Below are 23,205 nucleotides of genomic sequence, written 5' to 3' on the forward strand. Positions count from 1 at the left end.
TATATTATCTAGATATTTTAACAGTAAAATCCTACGCATGTTTACTCAAAGTTCCACTGATCACTGAGGCTTACTCCCTAATAAGCGTGTTTGGGATTGCAGCGTGAAGGGATAAAATAAAAGTGCTGAAAACTCTTATTAAAATTCCTGAAAAATGGTAATTTCAAGTTTTAGATTTTAACATTATTGTCTCCGTTCCATTTCCCCAATTTAACCTAAATGTATATTGTGCTTTCATTATGTTACTAAAATTTTTTATGAAGCCATGTATAAAAGCGGAACATCTTCAGAAAAAAATCCACTACATATCACCAATCATCCTGCAAAAAAGGCCCCTATGTTGATGAAGTGGAAGATCAGAGAAGAGGCGTTTTTATAAACAATGCTCAGAACAGAGGAGGACTATAAAAAAAGTTACTACACCAATATCATTTCAGTGCTGAGCCATTTCATTTTACCAGGTTTTAAAACTTGAACTAGTTTTAATTGTTTTATGCCGCTGTATTAAAACTGCAGGTTTTTTAGTATGTTTTCATTCTGTTTTATTTTATTTTTTTGCAAGATGCCCTGGGAACCATGGCAAAGGGTGAAAATAAGAAAGCTGCATAACTCCTCCCTTCCAAGTTGAAGAAAACACTCAGGTTCCTCCTCCTGCAGTTGCCGTACAAGATGGCGGCGCCCAGTTCGGTCCACTCTATGGCGTCCTAGCAACAAGAACAAAGTAATGCGACGACGCACTTCCGGGTCAGGGCGCCAGCGCTTGAACTTTGACCCGCGCGCTAGCGTCCGCTTCCTCTTCCGGTGCCGGCTCCCCCTCCAGGTAAGAGCGATTCAGTCTGTCTCTTTCGCGGAGGTTGGCTTAATCCGTTTCCATCCGTGGCAGGGAGGGCTTGAGGGTCCTTGCGGGTACGTCAGAGAGTACTTGGGAGCTTGGGGTAAAGGACGAGGGGTGTATGTCAGCGAGCAAGCCAGGAGAGGCCGGCGCCTGGGTGGGAGTCTTGCGTGGAGGCCTCTCCGCCTCACACAGGCTTGAGCGAGGCCTTCTAGTCGCCGAAGCCGCGCAGAGCTATGAATAATCGCGGGCTCTCCAGTTCTCTCGCACTCGGGCGGAAGGCTAAATAAAATGTGTTTTCTCCCTATCCAACGGCGCGTTCGATGCCCAGTTTTCACTGCGAGAAATAAAGGCCCGAGGACATATTATTTAGCATCTGGGTTCGGTCTCTTCCTTCTCCATGCAGAATCACCGGGGAATCGATTTTGAGATATTTTCCCTTAAAAATGCGGGGTAATTGGCGGTGGGTGGGTGGGTGGGTGGGAACCAAGCCGAACTGCAAGAATGATGTGCCTGTGGTTTCTGAAGCGTTGGCTTGGGTAAGAGTTCAAGTACAGCACTTATTTCTGCCATGAAGTTCACCAGTCTTGTGGTCTCTCTAAACCTCACTGGCCTTCCAGGGTTGTTTTGAGGGTAGTCAAATAAACCCTAAGCAATACATTTCGTTCCTTGGAGGAATGGCAAATGTGATCATACACCACCTTGATTGCAAACTGTGTTGCTGTAACAGTGTGGTAAAATGGCTAACTGCTTTGGGGTGTTGTTGCTGTTTTGCAATCAAGCAATATATTAATTTTACGAAATAAAAGTATGAGACTTGAATTGGGAAGAACTTTCATGTGCCAGTTATTATTTCATTTAGCCTACCAAGCATACCCCACAGGGTGGTGGTAAGGATAAATTGGTGAGAAACTATGTTATCTCTATCTCATTTGAATGACAGAATAGTCATGTAACACTGGCAATTGGGGTTTGTGTGTGTGTATTCTCTCTGTCTCATACTCTGCTTAGAATGCTGCCTTCTCACTATTTTCTTGTTTAGACACCATGGTCCAGCGTCTGACATACCGACGTAGGTTGTCCTACAACACAGCCTCTAACAAGACCAGGCTGTAAGTAAAATCCTATTATTAAATTATTGTATTCTTGTTAAATAAGTTTTCTAACACTTAAATGACTATTTTTTTGGTTGATGCAGATCCCGGACACCAGGCAACAGGATTGTTTATTTGTACACCAAGAAAGTGGGCAAGGCACCGAAGTCTGCATGCGGCGTGTGCCCAGGAAGACTTCGTGGTGTAAGTGTATTCTCTTTTACTTGTGTTGACTGGCATCCTAGATAAAGACAGGAACTCTAGCTCATTGCCCAATTTATATTGGAAAATCTGGTATATGTGCATCTTAGGTAAATCTCTCTCCCCCCCCCCCATCTTGCTTGTAGAAATCTAAAGTGTTGCACAGGCAGTTGCTTGTTAATACATTTGTAATTTCATTGTTGGCATGATGCTCAAGCCAGTGCCTAATGCACTGTTGGACTATAACAATGTGGGTCATTTGCTATAGCATCTTAGAGCTGAAACTATAAGTGTGCCCCTTCTATTGTTTGTTTTGCACTTGATCATTATTCATTTGTCATTAATTTCAAGCATTATAGAAAAATCAGTGGTGTCCAGGTAGATCTGAAACAGAAAATACCTCTTCCATCTTAGCTAAAATTAGCTATGTAGAGTTGCCTCTTTCATGTGCCCTCTATTTTCCACAACTAAGTAGCAATTGCTCCCCCCCCCCTTTACATTGTGACAAAACAGGAAGAGTTTATTTCATGGTAATAGCAGTGAACCATTCTTACAGAATTGGAAGTGCTTTACTGCTGAAAATAACATGCTAATAAACTGCTGCTATTTTTAACATAATGGTGTGCATACAGTCTTGTAACAGTACAGAATTGAATTCTGATGTGGTTTAAGAGGGCAAGTGAACAGGTAGTGAAGAAATGAAAGATAAATTAATTATTAACTGTGTGCATTTAGTGAAGTGAATATCTGAAGAAAATATCTATATTCAATATCGTTTTAACTAAGACTTTAAAATTGATTTCCTCAATGTCGTGGAAGGTTGCTTAAGGGAAGCACTAAAGTAGCAAAGCAATTTTAGTGTAAAAGTACTGTCTTTCAAAAGATTTCCCTGGTTTTTAGAAAAATATATATGTCTGCCATTCAAAAAACAAAGTGCATGTTCGTAGCTGCTTATAATGTCTTAAAGTTATTTAAGAACATAAAAGCCCAGCTGCAACAGACATAAGGCCTATCTAGTCCATCCTGGTCTCAGTCTCCAACCAGATGCTCATGAACAGCCTGCAAGCAGGACAAGAGTGCTTCATACTATTATATGCCGATTGTCTCTTCATTTGATTGTCTTTTAACAAGTCTAATAATGCAAATCATGCAGACTGTGGGTTATACAAATGTATTTTTCACTTCTTATAGGTTCGTGCTGTTCGCCCTAAAGTTCTTATGAGGCTGTCAAAAACAAAGAAGCATGTTAGCAGAGCCTATGGTGGGTCCATGTGTGCTAAATGCGTTCGTGACAGGTAATTTATAAGCATTTTTTTTAAAGTTCATGGGTTATAATTTTTAGTTTCAAATATCTAGTTTCTTTCTTGTAACTCCTCCTTAGTGGTGGCCCCTTCTTTATGCAGCCACCTCTACCCTGAGCTTAGGCAACTTTAATGGCCTTTAAGCACTGATTAAAATAATATCTGTTGTTGATGCTTGCATGTTACAGTTGCTGTCTACCGCCTTGTGACTTGATGTGAAAGGCAGTGTAGGAATGTCTTTAAAAAATAAATAACTTTGCTACTGTAGAAATCTGGACTGAAATTTGTGCTGTACAAATGGATGATTTTTAAACCCAACCTAACTCTTCCCTGCTTGAGATACCAATAAAAGAAGACAAGTATATTTTACAAATTGTGTTGTGGATTTTATTTTACTAAGTGATTATTGCTTGTTGTCTCAGAATGAAATAGCTTATTTTGACTTCCAGCCATATCAGCTTGTAAGCAATCAGCAGCACAATCTGTTTTGTATTTAACCGTTCACCTGGTCATCATGGGTCACCAGGAATTCCCTCCAGTTGAGTACGAGGAGACAAAAGAGAAACAGTGCAATCTGTTCCTCCATTACCAGTGTCCCCAGTTTCTGCACCGTAAGGGGACAAGGGACCTAGCGAGCACAGGGCTTGTTTCTGATTTCTCAGATCATGGTTTAGAGGCTTCTCTGAATATAGCCTGTGTGATAACAAATGGGCAATGCTGAAATAGTAACAAGTGCTTTCCTTTTTCTCTAGAATCAAACGAGCATTCCTTATTGAGGAACAGAAGATTGTTGTCAAGGTGCTAAAGGCCCAAGCACAGAGTCAGAAATCAAAGTGATAATTTGTGTTGTCTCCCTAATAAATGAAGATTTAACTTCCACGTGTAGTGATTTTTTTTCCTGGAGAACTTATCAAATGTGTTCAGTATTGAGGTGAACTCTGGAGTTGTAAGGGGTGGGCGCTTTGTGCTGATTACTCTCTTCGTTGTTGTTGTTGTTGGGTTTTTTTTTAAAAAAAAAAACATTAAATACATATCCTAAACAAGTTGCATGGAACAAGGAGTGTGAGGATCCACTGGGAGAAATTAGCATGAGCAAGGAAATCATCACACACCTTCAGGTTAAGTCAATCTTGCTAGGTTCCCTAGGGTATGCTAGAAACCTTCATGAGGGAATGCTTTTGTGACACCATAAGCCTGGAGTCTTCGACATGGCAACCTTAGACATTTCCTTTGCCATCCATCAGGACCCCATCACTCCCGATTTTTAACTTTTAGTTAAGGATTATTTGTCAGGGGTAGTTGCTTGGCAGCATTTCCTGTGTTTGTGCTGCTTATTACAATTCCTTAGATTTCTAAATGTGCCTCATGGGCCAAAAGCGATGAAAACTACTGATCTTTAGTATGAGTTTTGTTGTTTTTAGCTTACTTCCACTGTGGGAAAGAGGATGTACTTAGCTTGTATCACGGCAGAACTTGCATAATAATTAATGGTATTTTTTTGGTTTTGTTTAAAATGTACCCTTCTGCCATAAGTGATTTTAAAAGAACTAAATATAGGACAATATCCAATATCAGTTCTGCTGGTCAGTGAACTACTGGGCAGGCAATGGAGTTTCCTCTTGGTCTGTCCATTTCCCCATGCAATCTCAGAATCATCTCTGGGAAGTTAAAGAACCATCCAAAGCAGTTGTTCGGGGCAGGGGGTGAGGGAGGAGATTCCTGTTGCACCAGCAGATCTATGCACACACAGCACTGGATACATCCCATAATTTATGTGGGATTTTGCAAGGAAAGTTGTTTAGTGCTTACCTTGTAGGCTCTTGGAGCACTTCTGAAAGCAACCAGAGACTTTCTGTGATACTTGTGAAATATACAAACTAATGGTTATATAAGCTGTTCTTAATTCCCTTTCTGTCTTAGAAAGGAACTATTCAGTAATAACCTTAAAACCTTTGTGAGTTGACTTTTGTATCTCTGATTTTCTTGTCAGGAAAAATGAAAAAAGTAAGACAGGTGTCTGCTTAACCTTTGCTGCAAATATTCGGTTAGAATTAGCCTGTATTAAAAACTGTTGGACAGCACCATAATTAAACGATGTTTTGGAAAGGAGATCTTGCTCCTAATCTTAAATTTTGAGTGTGTAGTATCTCTAGTTCTTAACAACCAGATGAGGTCAAAAACCAAGAAGTAGCTAATTCATTAAATTGCATTTGAGTGAACAAGAAAGATGATTTAGAATAATCACTGCAATCTGATAAAAAGCCTTGCTAGTGGTAAAAACAATGCAGGCATTAAGAAAACGGTAATATGCCCCCCTGATTAAAAGACAAAGACTGCTGCAATATCAAGGCAGACCTAACTCAAAAAATACATGACTGCTCTCATCTACATAAGCACCATTATGGTGACATCTATAATGCAGTGAGGTACCAGATTACGTTTTTTAAAGACCTGCTCAAAGTCTTAAAATGACACAGGATAAATGAATGAATGAAAAACATTTGCACATACTGTAGTTTAAGATTTACCATCAAGTTTAGTAGTCTAAATATAACATTTGTTAATTTTTGTTTGAAAGTAATTACCATAGATTTCAATAGGAATTAACTCCTAAATTTGACTAGGGTTGCAGCCTTAGTTTTCCTATAAACAAGCTCAGTGAGTATAACAAATTTTGGAAAGGGCATGTGGTGCTAAAACACTTTTCTCCCTCAGGTGGAATTATCTCAGCTTTGTTTACCAGCTTTCTAAAAAGGCAAAACTCATACTTCTTAGTGAATGTAGACTCATTTAAATGTCCATTAATATTTTCCCTTTGAATCTAACAATGGCCCGGCACATGTGGAAGTGCCAACTTCAGCTGTGTATTTTCCAGCATGGTCAGTGCCTGGGAGCAACCAGTCTAGCTGTGGAAAATACACTAGGAATGGATGTTTTGGCACTAGCAAAAGTGTATATGAACATAAGTTGCCCAACGACGGGAGGTGAGGTTGCTTCCAGGAGGTGTCTTCTTGTGCGAGGGAAAGGGTTAAAATCTGGCAAATGCTTGTTCTAACTCCTGAATCTTAATTCATTTAGATGATGAAAGTTTAATTGGCTTCAGTAGAATTTTTTTAATAAACGTTGCGTGATTTTCGGAGACAGGAGAAGCTTAGTGTTTAATGAAAAAGCCCCAATTTTGTTTTGAATTTATGAAGAACATCGGGAGAAGAGGCGTCTGATGCTGCAGGGCATGCTAAAAGTAAACTACCTCAGTTTGTGAGTTGCATGTTGTTACCGGAAAAATCCGAGGGCTCCCTTGGACAAAAAGTAAAGACACCAACCAGAGTAAATTGGAGCAAATCAGCAGCCTGTAGGCTTGGCCTTTATTGAACTGTTGCAACAGGGTGCTCCCATCACTTGCAGGTGAGAGAAAAGACACAGAAAAATGGTGTGCAAGACCTTATAAAAACTTTTGAAATTCCCCTCCTCTAGGTCAAGCCCACCCCCAGAAACATCATGCATACATTACAGAAAGGAGGGGTTGAGGGAGGAGTTGGTGGTAACCTGAGTGTCTTGTCACCTGGCTGGTTCCTCCTTTTCCCCTCCCCATGAGTCACTTCCAGGAACTTCCAGGAGACAAAGGGGAGTTTGCAGTTTCCTGCCCCCTGAGGGAAGATCTGATCAGTGTCCTTTGTTTCAGTCCATGCTGAATCCACTCCCATATGCAAGTTCTTTGTGATCTTGATTGTCTTCTGTCTGGGACCATCAGGGTTGGCATAGCAACTGGGCAGGGCTCCTGTGTATGTGCTGGGATGCTGAAGGGATTATGGCTGCCCTGTATCAAACCTTCCCCATTTTGTAGTCCTTCCTTCATGGAGTAAAATAAAAGTGGAACAGTGCAAATCCAATGTATGGTTGATTTTCTATGAATTTATAACAGAAGCATAGCGTATGTAGTGTGTGAGTGTGTGTGAAGTTTGTACAAACTAAATGATTGGGGTGGGGGGTTCCTGCTACAATGTTAAAGTAGTTTAAGCAGATCCTTTTCTGTTAATTCTAATGAGAAAGGGAAAACACTGGTTTTTAAAAGAGGAAATGGCTCTAAATTGACCCAGGAAAGCATAACTGTTGAATGTGGTGAAAAGAGGCAGCCTTTTAAACAGCTGGTGTCATCCACCACTCTTTTCTGTATATAAACAGAACAATTCAACATTTGATGGGTTGAGACAGCCACCTAGCTAAATCTAAATAGCAGAATGCACCAAATCCTCTTTTTTCAGTAGTTTAAAACTTTATATTAGTATACTAACTCCTTAGCTTATTGAAAATCTTGATGGAAATAATGATTTGAGTATAAAATGTGTATATACCTGACAATTTCTTGAAGTTTGTACTGTACTTCCAAAATACTATTTAATCACTCTTGGGGGCAGGGGGCATGCTGTAGCTCTCGTGTTGGACAATAGTTACCATTATCACAGTTATGGTGGCTGGGGTTGGGAGTGTAGTTAACAGCTGGAGGACCACCAGTTAGCCACTAATGGTTTGGTGTTGTACTTAATCTTCAGGCTATTCCCCTCTGCCGAGTCTGCTTTAAAAAAAAAAAATCAAGTGTAACTCATTAACCTTAATTTCAATCTTGAAAACTGCATCTTTAATTATGAAGCTCCACATGTATATTGATTATGTACATTTTGGCAAAGACATAGATGCTTTGACAAGCTGAGCAACAAAGAAGATTCAAGTTAGAGAGCGGGCTTGTTCTTAGAGAGCAACTCTGCCATGCTGTGGCTACTCTTATCAACTGCAATTACTATCACTAATCTTGTCATCTGGTTATGTCTATGAAGATTAGTATTTTTAAAAGAATCAACTTTTGATAGAAACAAGAAGTCAAAGCAGGTACTCATGCACAGAAAGTCACAGAATTATAATGCCCCCCATATAAATATCATTAATGTGTTTTAAATCCAAGCTGCAGGTGAAACGTTAAGCACAAACTATAAAGGTTATCAAACCCAAGAAGTCTTGTTCAACACCCACAGATTATTCTAGGCAAAATTACACAAGGACATTTTCCTGTTCCTCCACTACCTGACCATTCTACTGGTGTACCAACTACACCCTTAGAGAGTTTGCCCAAAGTTATTCATGCTCTAGTAACATTAATGACTTTAATGTGCTGTATTTGGGACTGTCTTTAAAAACCAGTATGAAGGGAGTTTCACTAACTGTCAATATGCTTCACTGCTCAATTCTTAGTTCTGATCTTGACCTTTGAAATCCTTAGCTCAGAATTCTATTGCCTTGTTCTGCTCTAAGGTGAATAAATAGTGAAGGATAACTGAGCAGCAAGTGGATGAAACTGGAAGTTTTTCCAGGGCAGCGGATTCTTGAACCATGAGCTTCATTTAGGTGGTCCATAATGTGTCTGTAAAAATACAGCTAAAAACCATACAGCATTTAGTGCAGCACATTCCAACTCCTGCAAAAGGCAGAAAAATCATTAAGTTTTCCACCAAGATCCTCAGCCTTTTCAAGTGGTTTGACAGAGAAAAAAATATGGAAACCACTGTTCCCAGGACAACCTTTGCCAACCAAATGTCTGGCAATTATTTGGGAATACAACTCCCAGTGTCGCTGCCCATTAGCTACACTGACTGGGACCTATGGGAGTTGTAGATTTTTAAAAAATGTGTAGAAGGGGCCTAGATCAGCAAAGCCTTTTCAAGAGATAACACCATATTAGGCCCCATCAGCACTGTACATTTAAAGCAGTATCATGCATATTATTATTATTAGAATTTATATACCACCCTATATCCAGAGGTATCAGGGCGGTTCACATAAAATCACATTATATAAAATAAAAATAAAAGCAATAACCCATAAAAAGAGCCACATTTTAAAAGTCATATTAAGTAGTCATGGTTTTTTCCAAAGAATTCAGGGGATTGTAGTTTGTTAAGGGTGCTGAGAATTGGTAGGAGACCCCGCTCAGAGAAGTACAATTTCAGAGCTTCCTGTCAAGACAGACAGATCATTAAACCACTCTGCAAATTGTAGCTCTTTGAGGAGAATAGAGGTCTTTTTGTTGTTGTTTAGTTGTTTAACCGTGTCCGACTAAACGTGACCCCATGGACCAGAGCAGGCCAGGCACTCCTGTCTTCCACTGTCCAACCATCTCGTCCTCTGTCTCCTTGTGCCCTCCATCTTTCCCAACATCAGGGTCTTTTCCAGGGAGTCTTCTCTTCTCATGAAGTGGCCCAAGTATTGGAGCCTCAGCTTCAGGATCTGTCCTTCCAGTGAACGCTCAGGGCTGATTTCCTTCAGAATGGATACGCTTGATCTTCTTGCATTCCTGGGACTCTCAAGAGTCTCCTCCAGCACCATAATTCAAAAGCATCCATTCTTCAGCGATCAGCCTTCTTTATGGTCCAGCTCTCACTTCCGTACATCACTAATGGGAAAACCATAGTTTTTTAACACCCTTAAAAAACTACAGTTCCCAGGATTGTTTGGGGGAACTTCTGATTGTTTAATGCAATATGATACTGCCACTGCAGATAGCTCCTTAGTCGGTCACAGGAAAAGAAAAAGTATTGTGCCCTCTTTAAGATTAAGCGGAGCTTCCTTCTAATAAATCCTGCACACAATAGTAAGATAGAGGGTGTGACGTAGCAGATGGCACCTTCTACTTGGAATGTGGGCGCGGCTTATTTGAGGGGGCGTGGCTTGCGCGCGTCCTGGCAGGGCCACGTCTACCCGTTTAGAAAGCCACGTTGAGCGTCGCCAGGACTTGGCAGATCAGTATCCTCTCCCAGTCGCTCCTTACCGCACGCCGCGGGAGGGTAAAAACAATATTAATAACGCGCCGCGTTCAAATTCAGGTTTCTCCACATTTATTCGTTTTGCGTTTCGTTTAAGCCACACGTTGATATTTTACTTCCCCTTTCTCCTGAGACGTGTTTGTCGTGTTTCCCTTGCAGGACCCGGCTAGTTACCGCCTCAGCTTTCGTTCTCGTACGGACGGTGGCCCCGACGAGCCGATCGATTCCGTAACGGCGCATGCGCGGGAGTAAGCTGCCGTTGGGAGACGAGGGGAGTTCGTGGCCTGAGGAGACGGGACGGGTGAGCCGCCTCCGCCGCTGAGAGTCGACATGGAGACGCTCTACCGGGTTCCGTTCGCGGTGCTGGAGTGCCCCAACATCAAGCTGAAGAAGCCGAGCTGGGTGCACATGCCCTCGGCCATGACGGTCTACGCGCTGGTGGTGGTCTCGTACTTCCTCATCACGGGAGGTAATTCCCTTGGGAACGACGGGAGGCTCTGCGCGGTGGGCCTTCAGGCGCGCACAAAAATACACGCGCATGCACACGCGCACAAAAATACACGCTAATGCACACGCGCACAAAAATACACGCGCATGCACACGCGCACAAAAATACACGCTAATGCACACGCGCACAAAAATACACGCTAATGCACACGCACGCAAAACATGATTTGGTGCGCATGCGTGAGTGCCGAAACCTGGAAGTAACCCGTTCCAGTACTTCCAGGTTCGGCGCATCCGAAACCCGAAAACGAGAAACCCACAGCGATCGCAACCTGAGGTATGATTGTAACTGAAAGGAGAGGAGGAGTCAAAAGCTGCAGGTCTCTAGAGGCTCTGCAGTGCCGCCTCTCCCTTTGCTGTGTAGCCCAGCAATATGGAGTGGGTCCTGCTATATTGCAGCTGAGGGAGACTCCTGATTGAGCTGGTCTTTCAGCAGAGCTGGAGAGAAAATATACTGTACTGCAACCTGAAGCATTAACAATTGACCTGTATTACAGGATTACTTGTAAACCATTTGTAGCATTGCACACGCATGTAAGTGCATGGGTAATAACGGTGGATTGCATTGGAGGATTGTTGTTAGCTACACAACCACAGCCCTCCTCATTCTCCCTGAAACTTGTGATATGGCAATAGTAGCTGTGTACTCTACTGCACACGTTTGTATGTTTAAAACTAAATGCAGCCCACCAATTTTTTCACATGAAAAAAAGACCTTAAATCATGAACTTCTGACTTTCTACCTTTAGGCTTAGGGAAGGTGGTGTACATGTGTGTGTGTGTTCTTTCAAACTAAATTTACATTTTTTTCTCTCTTTCTGTAGGAATCATTTATGATGTGATTGTAGAACCTCCCAGTGTTGGCTCAATGACAGATGAACATGGACATCAGAGGCCTGTGGCCTTCTTGGCTTACAGGTAGAAAATATACTTGATACTAGCAAACTGTATTTCTCTAAAGATTACTATGGAGTATTTTGACAGTGAACTGCTGTTTACATGGTGAGCTGCCTGTTAGAACATTGTGATCAAAGCTCATTGTAGCTTTACCAAGCTACAAAAATGAATAGAAATACTAGCATCATTTTAAATGAAGTTGTTTAACTTAGTAGACAGTCCTCCTGCTCTCTGGAACAGAGAGTCTTAGCTGAACTGAGTTAATAGTCATTCATATGGTTTAAACTACTGTCAAGGATGGAAACTAATTGTCAGAGAATACACACCATGTGTAGTTACAAGGAGTTGTAGGGCCATCCTATTTGGGGACTAGGGATCTAAAGCAACAAGAAGTATCATGGCAAAGGGAAAACCAGTAATAAGTGCCTGACATATTCTGGAAAGAAATCGGGCTCTCTGTGTGTTGATAGTTATAGCTGAAGGAATAGCCAGATGTTTGATGGGATTGCTTCTCAGTAAATTATAGTGCTCGGGGTATGGTAGCTATCTGCACTGCTTTTGGGAACTTCTCATCTTTGTTTAATAGCATCAAGTCTCTAATGGTTTCAAAGAGGAAGCAGTTTTCCTGTAATGTGACACTCATCATTTATTTTATGATGAGTAGAATATATGCATGCACCTATGTTTGTGAATTTTACACAATGTGACAGGTTAGCCAGATAATCCGTAGCACTGCTGTTCAAACTAAAATATTTCCTTGTCTTGTATGCAGAGTAAATGGACAGTACATTATGGAAGGGCTCGCTTCCAGCTTCCTCTTCACAATGGGAGGCCTTGGCTTTATAATATTGGACCGTTCTAATGCACCAAATATCCCAAAGCTGAACAGATTTCTGCTGCTTTTTATTGGATTTGTCAGTGTCCTGTTGAGTTTCTTTATGGCCAGAGTATTCATGAGGATGAAATTACCGTAAGTAAATTGTTTCTCCTATGATTTTCCGACCTCCACTTTTAATCTTTATCACAATCTAAAGATGAAATAAGTACTAAGGGGAAAATAAAGGTATTGCAAGGACTTTTCTCATGTTTTTAAAACATTGTTTGGAGCAGTGTGAATTATACCACAGGTTTTTTTCAATAGACAAGCAAATGTCCACTCTAGAGGAGTAATCATAATATTGAAAGATGCCAGGCCATGAAATCAGAATTTTTTAAAAAAAACTGACTACAGTGTCTGAGATGAGGGAATCAATACTATTTATAAGGAAAGCTATATAACTACTGTTGTAAAAAGCATTTCACAAACACCTAATATTGTTTACAGTAATCCTGCAAGGGAGATCAGTTTTATCCGCAGTTTGAGGGAAATTGAGGCAGAGTCTTTGTGGCTAGCTTTAAAGTCCAGAAGGAAACCAAGAATGATTGAAGGAACATTTATCTAGGAATATACAACAATTTATTGTATATGTAGATCATGTCACTAACCATGACTTCCAGCAATGTAAACCTGAAGCAAGCACATGAGAGTACAATAATTAAATATGACCCACAGATGGTTTCCTACACAGAAGTATCTGGTGTGTAGGGTGGCTTCCTATACTTATGTAGTGATCCTTCTATTTTATAAAAGATGCTCACATTAGTGTTTTAAGACCTAAAGCACTCCCACCCCAAATATCTGAAAGACTTCCTCCTTCCCTGTCCTGGGTGTTAAGATCAGCAGAGGAGGCCCCATTTGGTAGCTCCACCCCTCTCAGAAACTCCAGGTGGTGATGGCCCAGGAGAGGGCATTCTCTGTGGCAGCCCCTAAGTTGTGAAACGCCCTGTCCACTTCATTATACAGTTTTCAGTGAATGCCTTTGACATCTGAAATGTATACTTTAAGAACCCACCCTATTTTTGGTGATTGTAGCTTTTGGAATTGTGAGTAATCGCAACTGTTTTTAATGTTGTATTTTAAATTGTTGTAACCCACCTGGGTGAAGAGCAAACAATCAGTAATATATTCCTCCCTCCCTTCCTGTTCAAATCTTCCCTTTGTCCTCTAGGGGCTACTTAATGGGTTAGTGCCTTATTGTGGAGTGTCGCAAAGCAGAAATCGGATTTTCTTCTCTTCGTGAAGAGGAATGAATAGCAAAAATTCCACAGCCCCACCCCTCCTGTCCAGAGAGACAAGAAAAAGAGAACGAACTAAGGAAAGGGCTGCTTTCTCCTTTTCTTCTTGTATAAAGAGCAACACTTGTTACAGGCGGTTAGTTTATTAACAGATTTGTGTCTATTTTTATGACTGTTAAAAAATACTTCGAAGTGTTAACTAGGCCTAAGTGTATTGAACCATAAACATAAAACCTTTGTCCTTCAATGCTGTTCCCATCTGCACCCCTAAGGCTTCAAGCCAAAAGTAATACTTTTATTCATGTACCACCATGGCTTGTTCTTGCTCCTTTTGAGAGAATGGGGGTGGGGGTTAGAGGAATATAAATTGATCATTTTCACGATTGCAAATTGACAGAAGTGTTTGTCAGTGATGCATGACTGCCATATACCACCTGTCCCTGATACAGCAGCCTGCGATGGCAGAAAGAAAAAGTTGTGCCTGTCTCTGGGTTAGGCAGTCCAAGCTGACAGAGCTTATCACATATTGAGAAGCTGTGAGATGTCAAAGAGCTGTAGGGTTGTGGAGGCTCCAGTTGAGCTTCTGCTTCCTTAACCCCACCCTTGCCTAACAGGTGGTTGGTGTTGGAAAACATTTTGCATAGTGTGCATGAGGGGCAGGGCCTGCTCTTGTGTAACTTTGGATATTGGGTACAGGCTTCCACTTTCCACACCAGGCTCCTGCAGCAGAGTTCACCTGCTTTGCACATAGGAGTATCTTCTCAGTTGGGGTGTGTGTTCTATCTGAGCAGTGTCTCGGGCAATGTTTACTTTCATATTCATTCTAACGCAGCAGGAGAATATATGTGTGAAGGAAAAATCCATTATTGCGTGAATGTAGTTCTTCCTCTTCATAAAAGATAAGAAAGACATATTAAACATCTTTTTTCTACTAAATTACTTTGTGTTTAATACAGAGTTCATATATTGGAGCATTTTTGGCATTCAGACTAAGTTGATTACTGCTTCATAACATCTCTGCCTGGCGGCCAGTATTATTTCTGTTTTACAGATGGGGAGAATGACTTGTTCCTGGCCACATAATGAGTTTTCTGCTAAACCATAGACTTCTTCCCTGATGTTCCTGGGCCAATTTCCTGGGAATTTCCAAGGAATGATTCTGGGTCATCTTTTCATTTATAGCCTAGGTCCAGTTTGTTCTATTTACTCAAATTTCTGTACTGCCCCTCATCATGGGATGGTTTACAACATGCACATTAAAAATAAAATTCAGTTCACATCATAAAAATACAAAATGAAAACACAAAATACATACTAAAACAATAGCAAACCAATAAGTGCCCTCCTACAAACACAGTTAAAAAGCCATAGAACAGTAATCTGCAAAGCACCTGGTTAAAGAGAAACATTTTTGCCTGGCGCCTCAAGGTATGTAATAAAGGTGCCAGGTGAGCCTTTTGTGATGCTACATTAAATTGTCTATATTATCTACCTGTGCATAATCTTGAGGCCCATTACTTGGAAATACTCTTATAGTGCAGTCATTTACATCTCTAGAAGCAAGCCCTGCTGAATTTAATGGAGCATATTTTTTTATACGACTGCATTTTTAATCTTCTCCAGTGTCAGGGCGGGTGGAATCACACTAAGTGTTTTGGGTTGTGCCATCAATGTTTGTTACAGACTGGTCATGTAGACTTGGAATTTTTCACTTCAGGAGGCCCAATAGCTTTAATTTATTCTGAGTTATGATACTACTGGGTAGTGTAAGACTTTTTCGTCCCATCAAGCTTTGCTGTCTGTTCTCTTGTCCCTCATTTTTTTTTAATGAAAGTGACAGACCATAGACTTAACAGTGCATATTTTATTTTATTTCTATACTGCCCTATACCCAAAGGTCTCAGGGCGGTTCACATAAAGGATCACATACATAAAATCAAAATACAAAAAACAACCCAATTAAAAAAAACCCTAAAAAGAGCCAGCATTTTTAAAAGGGTATAGGATGTAGATCAGGTCAGACAAAGGCCTGGTTAGAAAGGAACATTTTTGCCTGGCGCCTAAAGATGTATAGTGAAGGTGCCAGGCGAACTTCCCTGGGAAGAGCATTCCACAAACACGGGACCACCGCAGAGAAGACCTGTTCCCATGTTGTCACCCTCCTGACCTCTTGAGAAGGAGGCACACGAAGAAGGGCCTCAGAAGATGATCTCGGGGTCCGGGTAGGTTCATATGGGAAGAGGTGGTCCTTGAGGTATTGTGGTCCTGAGCCGTTTGAGGCTTTATAGGTCAAAGCCAGCACTTTGAATTGGGCCTGTAAACTGATTGGTAGCCAGTGTAGCCAGGATCGGTGTAATATGCTCAAACCGTCTTGCGCCGGTGAGCAACCTGGCTGCTGAATTCTGCACCAGCTGAAATTTCTGACCTGTCTTCAGTGGCAGCCCTACGTATAACTTATATGACACCTGATCCCCATCAAATGCCTCTTCTGAACAGCAATATGCATTAGTGACTGTAGAACTCCCTTTAGGTACACCAGAAAACCTGCTAACAGAGGGGATGTAATACTGTTGCTGTATTTTGAATGCCACAAATACAGATACTGTACAGTATATCAAAGAAAGCAATTAAGTAGGTATTACATTGTTTTGCCAGCAGGTGGCACTGCTTGCATGGATTTTGTGTACTGAAGTGAAACCTAATGAGATTTAATAATAGGATTTACTTATACCATTCTGAGATAAAATGAGATGAGAAACTAGGAAAAAGGTAGGTTTTTATCAGACTTCACTGTAATCAGTTTTCCTTTGGAATTTCTTGTGGCAGCAGTTCTGTTTACAATCTCTTCCTCTTGCTCTATTTTCCCTTCTACCCTCCCTTCAGTCTATTTTTAATTTGGAATCTGTGTTCCTCTTTCCTCGGTCATCTGCACATGGGCTCATATGATTCACCCTAGAAACAAAATATCTGGCTACATCTTAACAACAATATTTACTGGGAATATAACAGAGACACTATTGTTGCTAAGCTATTATTTCCTGGTCCTGCCTATAAAAATGTCCCTGAACCACTAAATATGCAGAACAGTCTTAAGTTTCTTAGAACTGCAATTGTTTTGCTGAACAGTTACCTAATCTTTTGCAGGCGTGGAAAATGAATGCCACCCACATGTTAGCAAATACAGGCAAAGTCTCATAATAGTAAATTCATAAACAGAAATGAGGGAGGACATAATCAGCCAAGTGCTGCTTCCAACTGCAGCTAATGGAAATGATTGATAGATTATGCAGATACAGCTGTGCCGATGGAACCTAAGTGTCAATGTACATGTTTGATCAATGTTGCCCCAATACATGGTAAGGTCTAAATATGCCCATATTTCTGGCCTGCCTATGACCATGTCATGACCCCAGAACTGGGCTTCCTATCTATAGCTCCGTCTGCAGAACATGAGACTCCTAATCATGAGCTCCATCTCTGGCAAAAAGATTCCTGTTGACAGGGGTTGGACCAGATGGCTCTTGTGATCCCTCCCAGCTCTGTGATCATCAGATAATGAGGCTGGGGGTTTCAAGTGGGGAAGGGAATTGTCATCAGAATCACTTGTGCAAGTGGATCTCATTGTGCCATTACCTGTCCAGCATGAAAAGGTCATGTTGCTCACTTCTGACTCCAGCTCAGAAGCCCTAGTAGAACCATGGTCCCCTACCCCAGGCATAGGCAAACTCCAGCCCTCCAGATGTTTGGGACTACAATTCCCATCATCCCTAATGACTGGTCCTGTTAGCTAGGGATGATGGGAGTTGTAGTCCCAAACATCTGGAGGGCCGGAGTTGTTACGGAATCTCCAGCCTAAATCCTGCATGGAGCTGTCCAGGGTGCCGCCGAAGCCTTGCCTTGTTTCCATGTTGCTGAAGCTGTTGCTTAAAACAGAACATACTCAGCTAAGGAGTTGGTGTGAAAAAAACAAATTTTGAGTGGCGTATGACATATTTAACAAGTGACATATGTGGTTCCCCGAATCCAGTGTTTGGATTCCTCATCCCATGGCCCAACATGCCCCTTTGCTGTTTCAGCTGCTATGCCCACAACTGGACAATGCAAATCTAGCTGTTGTCCTGCTCCCTGGGACTGATGGGAATTGTAACCCAAAAACAGCTGGAGGCACAAGGTTGGGAAACACTGATCTACAGGGCACCTGGTTGGCTAAGGCTGATTTGCACCTTGGTGGCTTCCAAGTTGGACTACTGCAGGCATAGGCAAACTCGGTCCTCCTGTTGTTTTGGGACTACAACTCCCATCACCCCTAGCTAACAGGATCAGTGGTCAGGGATGATGGGAACTGTAGTCTCAAAACATCTGGAGGGCCGAGTTTGCCTATGCCTGGACTACTGTAACATACTGTAACATACTGTGGAACTGCTCTTGAATGTGGCTGCAGAATGCTGCCACTTACCAGTTGGCAGACTTGAGTCAACAATCTCATATAATGCTTGTCATGAGAAAACTCTTTGGCTGCCAGTTTGCTTTGGGCTCAATTCAAGGTCTGTTAAAGCCTTAAACAGTCTAGAATTGCTTCCTGTATAAACTCCTGCATCACTTGAGAGCCACTGAACTAGGCCCTGTGAAAGTGTCATATGATCAGGTTGACTTCTACAAGAAGCAGGGCTTTTCCTGCTGCAACCCCCGACACATGGAGGTGATTCCTCCCTATTGTCTTCTTGGATGCAAATTAAAACCTTCATTTTTCAATCCACCTTTGATAATTGAGAAGTTGCTGGTTCTGATACACTGTATTTGTTACAGCCTGTTTTTAGTTGGTCGTCTTCTCTGGTGATCACTCATAGCTGAGTAAGATAGTCTTCCACGAACACGGTCTTAACAGTGAGTTTATAAGTGACTCTGGGGGCCAATTCTGGATCCACATGTCCTTCCACAGTGGGGACATGGTTTCCAGGCAGGAATTGATCATGATGAGGGTTTGCCAAATGTGCCTTCCTCTTGGGTCATTTTACCTTTTCACCCTGAGTTTGTGTTTCTTCAAAGTCATGACACCTTTGCTATTGATTGGTGAGATTTTTTTTAAGTGTGGCACCCTGTTTTGAATTCTTTATCCAAAAGTCATAGAAATGAATGCACTAATTCCATGCTAAAAGGGGATAATAATAATAATAATAATAATAATAATAATAATAATAATAATTTATTATTTATACCCCGCCCATCTGGCTGGGTTTCCCCAGCCACTCTGGGCGGCTTCCAACAAAGATGAAAAATACACTAAAATATCACATATTAAAAACTTCCCTGAACAGGGCTGCCTTCAGATGTTTTCTGAATATCAGGTAGTTGTCCATCGCCTTGACATCCGATGGGAGGGCATTCCACAGGGCGGGCGCCACCACCGAGAAGGCCCTCTGCCTGGTTCCCTGCAACTTGGCCTCTCGCAGTGAGGGAACCGCCAGAAGGCCCTCGGAGCTGGACCTCAGTGTCCGGGCAGACCGATGGGGGAGGAGACGCTCCTTCAGATATACTGGACCGAGGCCATTTAGGGCTTTAAAGGTCAGCACCAACACTTTGAATTGTGCTCGGAAACGTACTGGGAGCCAATGTAGGTCTTTCAAGACCGGTGTTATATGGTCTCGGCGGCCGCTCCCAGTCACCAGTCTAGCTGCCGCATTCTGGATTAGTTGTAGTTTCCGGGTCACCTTCAAAGGTAGCCCCACGTAGAGCGCATTGCAGTAGTCCAAGCGGGAGATAACCAGAGCATGTACCACTCTGGCGAGACAGTCTGCAGGCAGATAGGGTCTCAGCCTACGTACCAGATGGAGCTGGTAAACAGCTGCCCTGGATACAGATTTGACTTGTGCCTCCATGGACAGCTGTGAGTCCAAAATGACTCCCAGGCTGCGCACCTGGTCCTTCAGGGGCACAGTTACCCCATTCAGGACCAGGGAATCCTCCACACCTGCCCGCCTCCTGTCCCCCAAAAACAGTACTTCTGTCTTGTCAGGATTCAACCTCAATCTGTTAGCCGCCATCCATCCTCCAACCGCTTCCAGACACTCACACAGGACCTTTACCGCCTTCACTGGTTCTGATTTAAAAGAGAGGTAGAGCTGGGTATCATCTGCATACTGATGAACACCCAGCCCAAACCTCCTGATGATCCCTCCCAGCGGCTGCATGTAGATGTTGAAAAGCATGGGGGAGAGGACAGAACCCTGAGGCACCCCACAAGTGAGAGCCCAGGGGTCTGAACACTCATCCCCCACCACCACTTTCTGAACACGGCCCAGGAGGAAGGAGCGGAACCACTGTATGACAGTGCCCCCAGCTCCCAGCCCCTCAAGACGGTCCAGAAGGATGTCATGGTCGATGGTATCAAACGCCGCTGAGAGATCCAGCAGAACTAGGAAACAGCTCTCACCTTTGTCCCTAGCCCGCCGGAGATCATCAACCAGTGCGACCAAGGCAGTTTCAGTCCCATGATGAGGCCTGAATCCCGACTGGAAGGGATCCAAATGGTCCGCTTCTTCCAGGCGTGCCTGGAGTTGTTCAGCAACCACTCGCTCAATCACCTTGCCCAAGAATGGAAGGTTTGAGACTGGGCGATAATTGGCCATCGTGGCCGCATCTAGAGATGGTTTTTTAAGAAGCGGTTTAATAACCGCCTCTTTCAGCGGGTCTGGGAAGGCTCCCTCACGGAGGGAAGCATTCACCACCCCACGAAGCCCATCGCCCAGTCCTTCCCGGCTAGCTTTTATAAGCCAGGATGGGCAAGGATCCAGGAGACAGGTGGTTGGCTTCACTCGTCCAAGCAGCCTGTCCACATCCTCGGAGGTAACAGATTGGAATTGATCCCACACAACTTGACCAGACAGCACTCTAGCACTCTCCCGCCCCGGCCCTGCTCCCACGGTGGAGTCTACTTCTTCCCGAATCTGAGCGATTTTATCTGCAAAAAAATTTGCAAAATCATTACAGGAGAACATGTGAACATAATGTGTTTGTGTGCGGTTCTGAACATAATGTGTTTGTGTGCGGTTCTGCTAGGAAACTTGCCACACACAAAACCCACATTTTATTCACTATCTTCCTGCTTCCTTCCTTTCCTGTTGGCTAGATCATCTCCATTGTTTAGCCTTTTTTACTTGGCAAGGATGCACTAGCTGCCCGTGGACTTAAGGTACATAGCTCAGTGGCGATTCAGTGTTGAACTGGCTGCAAATGGATTATGCAGCCTTTGTTTCTTCCCCACACAGCTACTTGGAATCAGGACAGCTTTGAGCTCAGGAATCTGTTTCAGTAACCCTCTCAGGCTTTCAGTGTCAGGCTGCAGAAGGCTATTTTTGACCCATTCCAGAGTGGTAATGTGTGAAAATACCTAACACTTCTCCAGCCCTGTTAGGAAGCTTAGCATCTCAGCAGCAGTTTTATAGGGTAAGGCTACTAAAGGTAAAAGGTAAGGTAAAGGACCCCTGGACGGTTAAGCCCAGTGAAAGGCAACTATGGGGTGCAGCTCTCATCTCACTTTCAGGCCAAGGGAGCCGGTGTTTGTCTACAGACAGCTTTCCATGTCATGTGGCCAGCATGACTAAACCGTTTCTGGCACAATGGAAAACCGTGACAGAAGCCAGAGTGCATGGGAACACTGTTTACCTTCCCGCGACAGCGGTAGCTATTTATCCACTTGCACTGGTGTGCTTTCGAACTGCTAGGTTGGCAGGAACTGGGACAGAGCAACGGGAGCTCATCCCGTCGCAGGGATTCGAACCGCCGACCTTCCGATTGGCAAACCTGAGAGGCTCGGTGGTTTAGACCGCAGCGCCACCTGCGTCTACATAATAAAAAACTCCATTAGTAGTGCATCTGTCTTCCCTTTAAATCCACTAATCAACACTTCTTTTTTATTTGCCATTTTTCTTCTGCAAAGCTGTAAAATACATGTCCTCTCTTAAACCCACAAGGTCTTTAAAAAAAAAAAAGTTCAGCAAACTGCTGGTCAATCACTTTCTCACTGTTTTGGTTTGAAGCTCCTTTTCTGCCTAGGAACCAGAAGGGACGCACACCCTCCACCGGCACCCAATCCACTCCTGTGATGATGATGATGCCATGTGTTTGTGGCTTGTCCTGAGCTAACCTCTTTTCTCCCACAGGGCTTTGTGCTGAGCTATCTTCCCCTGCCTAGTGTGCTCCTTTTAGCTGCATGCTGTTGATCAAATGAGCAGCTATAAGTATAGTATTTAAACAGGCAAGCCCATGAAAGATCGTATTAATTTTCACACTCAGCTTGTGTAAGCCATGGACAGTGGGAATGAAGGATCAGGTTCTGCACTGGGTGAGAGATTCCCTTAACCCTAAAAAAAGTCCCAAATGGGTTAGTTTTCTCAGGAATAGGGACAACTCTGGTGGGTAAAAGTTCTGCCCACTCACTGCCTGGCCCTCATTTAGAAATTCAGGGGACGCTGCTCCATCAACCTGAGTCTGCTTTCAGCTAACTTCCTGCCTCCTTGCCGACATCCCAATTTTGCCATGCTTCCCAAGGGAGCTGCAGTTTGAAGCTTTTTTACTTACAGATTATTTGTAGTGCTTTTTAACGCTTTTGCCTTCAGGAAACTACATTTTGAAGGTAATATTGCCATTTTGGGATGCTGTTCCAGGCTACTGGATTCCCCTAGAAGCAACTCCCCCCCCCCCCCCGTTTCATTTTTGCACCATGAGCTGCATTTATGCTGTTCTATACCAAGGTTAGGTTTGAAAGCAATGATCTGGTTTTTTGGTTCCTGCTAAAATGTTTGGATTCTGGCTGGTGTTCATGCATAGGGTTAGAAAGTGCATCTTACATAATTTGGCACCTGAAAAAAGGGCATGGGAACACAGGGAAGTGTCTTTCATTGAGTTTGAATATTGGTTCATCTAGCTCAGTACTGTCCAGTCTTGGGTGCTAGTGACTCTCCAGCTTTTCAGGCAGGGCCTCTCCCAGCCCTAGCTCAAGATGCCGAAGACTGAACCCAGGACTTTTTGCATACAAAACAGATGCTTTACCACTGAACTACTGCCCTTAGACCAGGAAAACCTGGGTTCAAGTCTCTATTTGCCCATGGTGTTCAATGGATGGTCTGTAGCCAGGCACGTTCTTTCAACTTAACCTGTCACATAGGGTTGTTATGATGATAAAATAGGTGATGGCTCCTATGAGGAAGGGTGTTCTAAAAATACCAGCAATGTCATCTAGATATCGCCGGAGCCAGAGCTAGAGTACAGGTTAATACTCAAATATTTCAGTAGACAGATAGCATCTAGGACTGAACGCTGTGAGCCTGGACAGATCTGGGTAGATAAGATAAGACGTAAGATAGCCCAGACACAACAACAAGTCAAACCAGGTCACAACCAAATGCATATAATTGAAGGGAGCTTTTCTTTGGGGTACGACTTACTGC

The 23,205-nt window shown here is 42.8% G+C and overlaps 2 protein-coding genes across 2 annotated transcripts; both read left to right on the forward strand.

Annotated features, from left to right (window-relative positions):
• The first annotated feature begins 842 nt into the window (after window positions 1-842).
• On the forward strand, window positions 843-4,305 carry RPL34 (ribosomal protein L34). Its single transcript, XM_079990351.1, has 5 exons — window positions 843-906; window positions 1,875-1,944; window positions 2,031-2,130; window positions 3,319-3,422; window positions 4,181-4,305. The coding sequence occupies exons 2-5, from the start codon at window positions 1,880-1,882 to the stop codon at window positions 4,263-4,265; spliced, it is 354 nt and encodes a 117-aa protein (XP_079846477.1). The 5' UTR covers window positions 843-906; window positions 1,875-1,879; the 3' UTR covers window positions 4,266-4,305.
• Window positions 4,306-10,406: 6,101 nt separating this feature from the next.
• OSTC (oligosaccharyltransferase complex non-catalytic subunit) lies at window positions 10,407-14,686 on the forward strand. The gene is made up of 4 exons (XM_079990394.1): window positions 10,407-10,709; window positions 11,572-11,665; window positions 12,417-12,614; window positions 13,693-14,686. Exons 1-4 carry the CDS (start codon window positions 10,571-10,573, stop codon window positions 13,709-13,711), a joined length of 450 nt encoding a protein of 149 aa, XP_079846520.1. The 5' UTR covers window positions 10,407-10,570; the 3' UTR covers window positions 13,712-14,686.
• Window positions 14,687-23,205: the final 8,519 nt, after the last annotated feature.

The sequence above is a fragment of the Podarcis cretensis genome (genome assembly GCF_951804945.1).
Source record: "Podarcis cretensis genome assembly, chromosome: 9".
Lineage (NCBI taxonomy): Eukaryota > Metazoa > Chordata > Lepidosauria > Squamata > Lacertidae > Podarcis > Podarcis cretensis.

Coding starts and splice junctions, on each gene's coding strand:
- RPL34 (XM_079990351.1), top strand. CDS start 1,880: ATGGTCCAGCGTCTGACATACCGACGTAGGTTGTCCTACAACACAGCC. Junction 2,131..3,318: donor GCCCAGGAAGACTTCGTGGT/GTAAGTGTATTC, acceptor CACTTCTTATAG/GTTCGTGCTGTTCGCCCTAA. Junction 3,423..4,180: donor GCTAAATGCGTTCGTGACAG/GTAATTTATAAG, acceptor CTTTTTCTCTAG/AATCAAACGAGCATTCCTTA.
- OSTC (XM_079990394.1), top strand. CDS start 10,571: ATGGAGACGCTCTACCGGGTTCCGTTCGCGGTGCTGGAGTGCCCCAAC. Junction 10,710..11,571: donor GTACTTCCTCATCACGGGAG/GTAATTCCCTTG, acceptor CTCTTTCTGTAG/GAATCATTTATGATGTGATT. Junction 11,666..12,416: donor GTGGCCTTCTTGGCTTACAG/GTAGAAAATATA, acceptor TCTTGTATGCAG/AGTAAATGGACAGTACATTA.